The 9,117-nt window shown below is 38.4% G+C and overlaps 1 protein-coding gene across 3 annotated transcripts; it reads left to right on the top strand.

Annotated features, from left to right (window-relative positions):
- On the top strand, window positions 1-8,082 carry LOC18094463 (vacuolar sorting protein 3). 3 transcript variants are annotated; one of them, XR_002977592.2, is made up of 15 exons: window positions 1-1,301; window positions 1,774-2,049; window positions 2,757-2,953; window positions 3,054-3,195; window positions 3,949-4,221; window positions 4,309-4,381; window positions 4,808-4,856; window positions 4,949-5,237; window positions 5,426-5,481; window positions 5,916-5,984; window positions 6,095-6,206; window positions 6,817-6,906; window positions 7,165-7,335; window positions 7,422-7,715; window positions 7,836-8,082. XR_002977592.2 is itself a non-coding variant. In XM_006368742.3 (14 exons), the coding sequence occupies exons 1-14, from the start codon at window positions 177-179 to the stop codon at window positions 7,512-7,514; spliced, it is 3,015 nt and encodes a 1,004-aa protein (XP_006368804.1). In that variant the 5' UTR covers window positions 1-176; the 3' UTR covers window positions 7,515-7,817. The 3 variants fall into 3 exon arrangements, 1 of the variants encoding a protein (XP_006368804.1); XR_002977593.2 differs by having other exon boundaries at window positions 7,824-8,082; XM_006368742.3 differs by lacking the exon at window positions 7,836-8,082 and having other exon boundaries at window positions 7,422-7,817.
- Window positions 8,083-9,117: the final 1,035 nt, after the last annotated feature.

Here is a 9,117-nt window from a genome sequence, read left to right as displayed (position 1 = left end):
ACGGTGGGAGTAACTTCCAAGACCAAATGCAAGCTACCAATGCTATCTGAAGTCTGAACACAAGAAGAAAGGTACAAATCACTCTCGAGTCTCGATGCTCTGCAGCAGGCAAACTCATCTAAACTCCAATTCTATAAAATTCGAAACAGATCATCCCCTCAATTTCCGTGTCTGCTATGGCCGATCCCACCACCACCCGAATAGTCCTTGAACCATCATTCACCTTCGACCTCACCATTCACTCTCACACTTCCATAAAATCCATTGCAATTTCACCATTCTCAACGAATTCTCAATGTTTCATTTACCTAGGCACTTCATCTGGTTCCCTTCTCCTGCTTTCCACATACCCAGAAAACCCAAATGACAAAACCCCCACCAAAGACCCGAAATCGACACTGGATTTTGATGTTTCGTTTCGAGACGTTTCGTTGTTAAAATCAGTTTCTTTTGGTGACTCGCCGTTAGACACGGTTCTCTTGCTTGATGAGATTGGAAAGGTTGTTGTTCTCTGTGATGGTTTTTTGTTTTTGACGGATTCGGGTTTGGTTCAACCCGTTAAGAAACTGGGGTTTTTGAAAGGGGTTTCTTTCATCACTAAGAGAATTAAGAGTAGTGAATTGGAGTGTAGTGATTTATTCAGTGATAGTAGTTTGGAGGGTTCAAGTGCAAGTTCTCGAATTTTGAGCAGATTAGGAGGCGGGGTTAGAGCTAATGGGGTTAAAGGTAAAGATTTTGGGCAAAAAAGTGAGGGTGATTATGTTTTTGCTGCTGTGATTGGGACAAAAATGATTTTAATAGAGCTTAGAGTTGGTAAGAATGACAAGGAGGTTGATTTTACGGTTTTGAAAGAAATGCAGTGTATTGATGGGGTTAAGACAATAGTGTGGATCAATGATTCCATAATTGTTGGCACGGTTAATGGGTATAGTTTGTTTTCGTGTGTTACAGGCCAAAGTGGGGTGATTTTTACAATGCCTGACGGGTCTAGTTTGCCATTGCTTAAGTTGTTGCGGAAAGAAAAGAAGGTGTTGTTGTTGGTGGATAATGTTGGGATTGTTGTTGATGCCCATGGGCAGCCAGTTGGAGGAAGTTTGGTATTTCGTAAGGGTCCAGATTCTGTTGGGGAGTTGGCTTCTTATGTAGTGGTAGTGAGGGACGGGAAGATGGAGTTGTATCATAAGAAATCAGGTAGCCTTGTACAGACTGTTAGTTTTGGCAGTGAAGGAGTTGGGCCATGTATTGTTGCAGACGAGGAAAGTGGGAATGGGACACTTGTTGCTGTTGCAACGCCCACCAAGGTGTGAGAAATGGTTACCTCTTAGATTATATTATTTCACTGCACCTTTATTGATCTTTAGGCATGAATATTAGTTTTATGCATGGTGCTCCTTGGGTCTCTGGGTGGTTTACTGTTAATTATACAAGCTAAATTGTGAACAGTTAGTCACTGTGCTGTGTTAAGCTGAGTTTCCGAGTGAAATATTTATCTGATCATTTGGACCTTGAGCCAGAAACTCAGAAAGTATCTTCAAAAGTAACTCCGAGGCTTTCTTTTCTTTTAAACTTTGTTGTTCTTGCATACCTAGTACATTTTTAAAATGCAAGTTGTTTAGATTTCAATCTGATCATTAAGAGATTTATGGAATTAGTGGCACAAAATACTAGTTTAAGATTTTGTGTCCTGGTTAGGAACAACCCATATGCTTCTGGATGCAGGTTTATTTAAGAAGATATTTGATAGTTTTTCTGCTTCATCTTGATTATTGCCAGGTTATTTGCTACCGGAGAGTACCTACTGAAGAACAAATCAAAGATTTACTGAGAAAGAAAAATTTTAAGGAAGCAATCTCCATGGTGGAGGAGCTTGAGAGCAATGGTGAAATGTCTAATGAAATGCTATCCTTTGTTCATGCTCAAGTGGGGTTCCTGCTGCTTTTTGACTTGCATTTTGAGGAAGCTGTTAATCACTTTCTACAATCCGAGACAATGCAACCTTCTGAAGTGTTTCCATTTATAATGCGAGATCCAAATCGCTGGTCGCTGCTGGTATGTGCTTACTGTCTCATTTTTCCAGACCCATTCCCTCGTCAGTAATTTTGATTTGATAAGGGATGGAACATCTGCTTCCCTTTAATTCCATAAACTTCACTGGCCCCAATATTCTAAAGGATTGATCATTTATCTGTCATTTGATATTTCTTCATTTCTTTTTGCATACTATGCATATTACAGATGCCAAAATCCTGACTTTCTTCTTATTCCTTTCCACCCTTGTTTATGTGAGTTGCCACTAGCAAAAAAAGAATATCGATTGTAACATGTGTATTCTTGGTAACCATGCCTCCTTCTGTAGTTCAATGAATTTGAATTAAGGAACCACATACACACAATCTATATAACAGAAGAATTAGTATTCTAAATGAAAAAAAGGATTGAAAGTGTGATCTTGAAAAGGGGCGATTGTTTGTTTGCATCTGTGTAGTTATACACTTGTTGGTTAGTTGGTGATTGAGTATACCTGGTCAGGGTGGTGACCTGTATTGAATGTGTTTGGCATTGGTTGAAAGATGGAATGGGATAAAAAATGCTACCACTTGATTGTGCAGTTAAATGGATGAGCAATAGTTTCTAAAACTCTGTATATTATGTGTTTATGCCCTGTTTTATCGTGTTTTTGTTGGAGTAGAGTACATTAAGCTTATATTGAAGTGCTCTGCATTTTTGTCATCATAGTGTTGAACTTATCCTTTCAGATTCCTAGGAACCGATATTGGGGTTTGCACCCCCCCCCTGCTCCTCTTGAAGATGTTGTTGATGATGGGTTGATGGCTATCCAAAGAGCTATTTTCCTTAAAAAAGCAGGTGTGGATACTACAGTCAATGAAAATTTTCTCTTGAATCCACCAACTAGAGCTGATTTACTTGAGTTGGCAATAAAAAATATGAGCAGGTGGCTACGACTTTGCTTTGAGCTGTTGCATGTTATATCTTTTCCATTCTGTCATTAGCTTGTAACTTACAGTTTCTGTTCTCTCCTATTGATTCTAAAGATATCTTGAGGTTTCTCGTGAAAAAGAATTGACTTCTTCAGTAAGAGAGGGAGTTGACACACTTCTATTGTACCTCTATAGAGCCCTAAACCGTGTCAATGATATGGAAAAGCTTGCATCTTCTGGAAACAGCTGTCTTGTGGTATGTGTCACTTTCTCTTTACTGGAGTTGATTAAATAATTTTTTCCTATGAAGGTTTTACTTTTTTCCTGGTAATGGAGTTTTGAGATGATCAGATGGACCAGATGAATCAGTCACTGCCGTGTGCATAAACCAAATTCTAAATCAATGAAGAGAGTTGCCACTTGGCTTTTAAGGCTAGTGGTCACTCTTATGATGTGCAGTTAAGGGAGAAAAATATTTTTTGAATCAATATTAATTTTTTTAACAAAAAGCTTTATGTTGATCTCCTTATTTCAACTCAAATAAGCTTCAGTTCCAAATTAACTGGTATGTCTTTCAATGCAAATTCAATGTTGATCTCTTTAACAAAATGTAAAGTGAAGAAAATGGCATTTGCATCTTTCCTTGGACTGTTTACTTCTTAGATGAAGTCAGGTGTAATTTGTCTCTCAAAACAGACAGTCTTATATCTTGGTTTATCAATGTTTGTTGATTTCAAAACGTTGCACTAGGTGTGTGTTTCACCAAAGATATTTTGGAACTATACAGAACTTGTAAAAGGAGCCATCTAATGATGGCAACAGTCAAACCATTCAGTTGCTTTGGGTTTGAAATTCTACAATTGGTAGCTAGAGGTCAAAATTAAATAGTTTGGAGGCCAAGTCAATAGTAGTCTGTGGAATCTTAGCATTCCAATGACTTGCAAAACAGAGGGGCTGTTGTCAGGAGCTTGCTTGAAGGATGACTGTGCAACTTCCATGGGCGGTGCAGGAGGAGTTAGAAACTCTGTTAGATGAATCTGGGCATTTACGGACGCTCGCCTTCTTATATGCAAGTAAAGGGATGAGCTCAAAGGCTCTTGCCATATGGCGTATTTTGGCAAGAAATTATTCTTCTGGTCTATGGAAAGATCCTGCTATGGAGCATGAATTACCGGATGGCAATACAAATATTATCTCAGGCAGAGAGATCGCAGCAACTGAGGCATCGAAAATTCTTGCGGAGCTGTCTGATCAGGATTTGGTTTTGCAACATCTTGGTTGGGTATGTAGCATTTGAATTTGGTCTTCTTTTATTTTTACAGAATTTTGAAGCTCATAGCTAATTCACAATTTGGTGAAATCCTATTAGATTGCAGATGTTAACCCAGTACTCGCAGTTCAAGTTTTGACATCAGAGAAAAGAGTAAATCAGCTTTCACCAGGTAGGCCTTGGTTTTCAGAGAATATGCTAATTATGAGTTTTGAATCTTTACTACTTGCTAATTAAGAATTTCACCTATTTTACTCCATGGCATCTCATTGGTGAATTTACTACCATTCTGAATGTTCTCTAAGCTTTGAAAATTTATTGAATTTTTGCAAGTTTCCAAGTCCCATTGATATAATAGGTAGGTCTTGCAGTCCAGTTAGTATGTGATGTATTGCCTGTCTTGCAAGGAGTCGGATATATAGGAAAATGAACAGGCTTAATATCTTGTGAATTTGCAATGGCATGGATAGTGTGCTTTATGTTATGCCATTTAACTTGATATGAAGCTGATAAGTATTCTTCTGCTGAGAAAGTTAGTGGGTTTACTATCTTTTATATTTCCTAAAGCGAGTCTGCCCTTTCAATTCATTCATTGTAGATGAAGTTATTGCTGCCATTGATCCAAAAAAGGTTGAAATTTTCCAAAGGTATGCTCACCACTTGTTCCATACATGACAGCTCTATGTAAATGATTGGTTTCCTATGGGTCATATGACCTGCAACTGCCTTTGGACTGCAGGTATCTCCAGTGGTTGATCGAAGATCAAGACTCCTGTGACGCACAATTCCACACACTGTATGCACTCTCACTTGCAAAGTCAACAGTTGAAACCTTTGAGGTGGAAAGTACCTCCCAGGACCCTGATGATGGAAGGCTAGAGGAAACAAAAATTTCTGATTTTGGAAGAAACTCAATCTTTCAAAGTCCTGTACGAGAAAGGTTGCAGATATTTTTACAGTCATCAGACTTGTATGATCCGGAAGAGGTTCTTGACTTGATTGAGGAATCAGAGCTATGGCTGGAAAAGGTCTTTGGATCTCCTTTCTCCCACTGTTTTTTATTCTACTTGTTTGATCATTATTGAAGGCCCCCTTTTTAATCTGTATTTGTGTCATTTGTATCTTTCTGCCAATAGGGAAACCATGAATGGCATCAATGCTTTTATATATCAAATTGATCAAATCATGCTAATCAGTTACTGATTTTATTTGGCAGGCTATTCTATACAGAAAATTAGGGCAAGAGACTTTGGTGCTACAAATTTTGGCCTTGTAAGCCTCAAAATCAGCTTTTCACTTCTGATGGCAGGAACTGTTTGCCAGCTTATTCAAATGTTAATTTATTTGGTCGGGAAGGATCAGAGGGTGACATACATGCATTGGCTTTGAGAAAACCTCATTTTTTGGTTCACTAATAGTGGTTATATTATATACTTTCTTCACTAATCAAATATTCTTGTACAAGAAAAGTGCATAATAGCTATCATGGTTCTCGTGGTTTTTGTTGGCAATCAGCCACAAATTACAAATTCGAATTCAAGAGGCTGTTGTGTTGCACTTCCCTCTCTTTCTTTTACTTCTTGGTTGATTGTCAATGGTGTATATTTTAAATGAATTCAAGGGGCTGTTGTGTTGCACATCTCTGTCTTTTCATTGCTTGGTTGATTGTAAATGGTGTATATTTCAAGTAACAAATGCTCTCTCAGGAAGCTGGAGGATAGTGAAGCTGCTGAACAATATTGTGCAGAGATTGGCAGACCAGATGCCTATATGCAGTTAGTTTCTTATTGTTTATCCCTTTTTGTTTATTTCCCTTCTTTTCTGAACTAATGCACATGAATTTTCTTACTACTTGGTTTTTCACTCTGTGACGTGATATCTTCAGGTTACTTGATATGTATTTGGATCCACAAAATGGTAAAGAGCCCATGTTTAATGCTGCTGTTAGACTTCTGCATAATCATGGAGAATCATTGGATCCTTTGCAAGTTCTAGAGGTAGAAAATCCACCTATTCTTGTTCCTTTCTGCCTCAGCACATGCATGCTAGTACAACTTTTACTTAATGGCTTGCTTTTTGAGTTTAAGAAATAAAGTTTAAACTTTCTCAATATTCTGCAACTCTAGCAGGGAGAAAAGGGCAACATAATACTTAAGATGTTCTCATTTTCTTATATTTCTGTTATTTGCCTCCATGTGTAAGAATTCTATTAGAGTGTTCCACATTGGGAAGGCCATCATCTTAAAGGGGTACATGAGGTCCAGCTACCATTGAATGTGATTATGGATGATTTCTAGTCTGGATACATATTCGTGCAAAATAATGAAAGTGATCGCAATTTGTTCTTTTAGTGATATAGTTGCTGCTGGTTGGGTTGGCTCTCTCTAACTTGTCTTGGTCTCCAAGCCTGTGTTAACTAATGACCTATTGACTCTGCAATATAATCATAATTAATACACTCGAGGATCTTCTGTTCTTATTCACTCGTATAGAGAGATGCTCTAACATTGATTGTTGGTACCTGTTTCCTTCGCTGGAATTCTTGGGTGGATTGTTAAGCTCTTGAATCATTTTTGCCTCTTGTTGAGAGATGATTTTGTGTTGCAGACATTGTCCCCGGACATGCCCCTCCAACTTGCCTCAGATACGATACTAAGAATGTTGAGGGCTCGACTTCACCATCATCGCCAAGGACAAGTAAGGTTTTTTCTTGAAGTTATCTGAAAGACCTATGCTAATAGCTTTTCCCAACATGACCTTTAAGGCCTATTTTACTCTCATCCTTGCATTATTGGATCTTTTAGCTTTGTTGAACTATTCCCATCTGAAATCACCTAATGCTCATACCGAACTCTTCTTTAGAACATGTCTAAGAAAAAAATAAAACAATTATTTTTGCAATTGGTCTCATATTCCATTGCCTATGCTGGTCTAAACTTTTCGTAACTTTTCCAGATTGTGCATAATCTGTCCCGTGCTCTAGATGTTGATGCAAAACTTGCAAGATTGGAGGAAAGATCACGACACGTTCAGATAAATGATGAGAGTGTCTGTGATTCTTGTCATGCCCGTCTAGGAACTAAACTGTTTGCAATGTACCCTGATGACACTGTTGTCTGTTACAAGGTTGGTCATTGTTGTCATTTTTTTTTTGGTAACAAAAACTCAACGGGGGCTGAATATAACCTATAATCAAAATGCAATGTTTGCAGTGTTTCCGTCGTCTTGGAGAGTCCACTTCTGTCACAGGTCGTGACTTCAAGCGAGATCCTTTGTTCAAGCCAGGTTGGCTTGTTAACCGCTGATCTAGAAATGGGTTTTGCGTAGTGGAATAAAAAATGGTTTTTGAGTACACGAGAGTCATACTCTAGTGACACTATGATGCGAATGTCATTGCAGCTCCTCCTTTTCTTCCCCTTTCATTTTGGGTGGGGGGAGAGGGGAGCTTTCTCGTATAGGAGGAGGTCAAATGTGTGTATGAACTAGAGATCTAGCTCCTGAAGTAGGTAATGATGGCCGTTTGTAGTTTACCTGGTATAGGGCTCTATTATTGTATACTATTGATAATAATTTTTTACTGATGTTCTCTTTTGTGCTTTCTGGTTAAATCTGAGATTGTTTTGAAGTCGAGACGCTCCTCCCATGGTTGCCCTCGGTATTCATATTTCTGGAAGCTGGAGGAGGGTTGACTGTTTCTCTGCCTTGGAATCGGAAGGCCTTTTGCTGTGACAGAGGGAGAGAGACCATTAGACCTCGATGTCTTAAAACAAATTGAAAGAAAATTCCTATAAATTCGCGAAATTCGAGAAATTGAATCTTGTAACTGTGATTTCTTTTCAAGTGGAGTAATGGATTATGCTAACCATTCGTCAATTTCTCTCGTCAAGGAAAGTAAAATGTGCCTTTTGGACATTCATAGGCCTTGAAATTTTAGAACTACTTTTAAACGGAGTCTTCTCTCTCACACCATTATTTATGCTCACACCATTATTTATAATAGCATATTGGATCGAGGGTTAATAACAATTTATTTTTAAATGTAAAAAAAATATAAAAAATATAGATAATATATTAAGTGCTCTGGTCTAACGGTAATGTCAGATCAAATGTTATGAATAGTCTTAGATCTGACTGCAAAGACGGATTCAATAGCATTCGGTCTGGCGGTTAAGAAGTTCAAAAGTTGTTGGGTTTGGCTGGGCAGCCAGATCCAGTGCTATTGGGTCCTGTTAGACAACGCTATTTGGTCTTGTCAAGCTAGATCCAACATTACTTTTTGACTAAAAAACACAAAAGACAACACCTCTAGTACTACAATGTCGTTACAATGCAAACAATCTATGTCTACAGTGTGGTCCACAATGCAATGAGTCTATGTTCATAGCTAGCAGGACCCAACGTTATTGGGTCTTGCTGGCGGCAAGACTCGACACCATTCAGTTTCTCCAGTTCATCTTCTTCCTGCTCTGAACATGAAGTTCTTGAATCAGTGATAGGGTTTGAGTTTCTTCTTTTACTCAATCGAATCGAAATGCAGCAAATGATGCGATTTGGCTCTAGTATAGTGCTATATTTGGCAAGGAGCTAACCTTTCATTCATCGTTGAAGTTATGCAACCAAACATCTTAAAATTAACAGATTTTGACACCATCCTCCTTAACAATTCTCAAGTACCAAGCAAAGACAACCTCCAATTTTTCATTAGGATCAACATCCCTCTCCCCAGCGACTGCATCAACGGTGAACTCCTCGGCCACTTCTTCACCTACAGCGTTAGGATTGAAGACACTCATGGAAAGGTCGTTGATATATACTATGTCAATTTGACCATGATCCCATCGTTGATGCACTTTAATACCTACCATGAGGTTAATATACTAGATAATGAAATGAAGTGTTTAATGTAAG

Source organism: Populus trichocarpa, chromosome 1, assembly GCF_000002775.5.
Source record: "Populus trichocarpa isolate Nisqually-1 chromosome 1, P.trichocarpa_v4.1, whole genome shotgun sequence".
NCBI lineage: Eukaryota > Viridiplantae > Streptophyta > Magnoliopsida > Malpighiales > Salicaceae > Populus > Populus trichocarpa.
The sequence above is the reverse complement of the archived record's forward strand: the minus strand, read 5'-3'. Positions and strand labels throughout refer to the sequence as shown.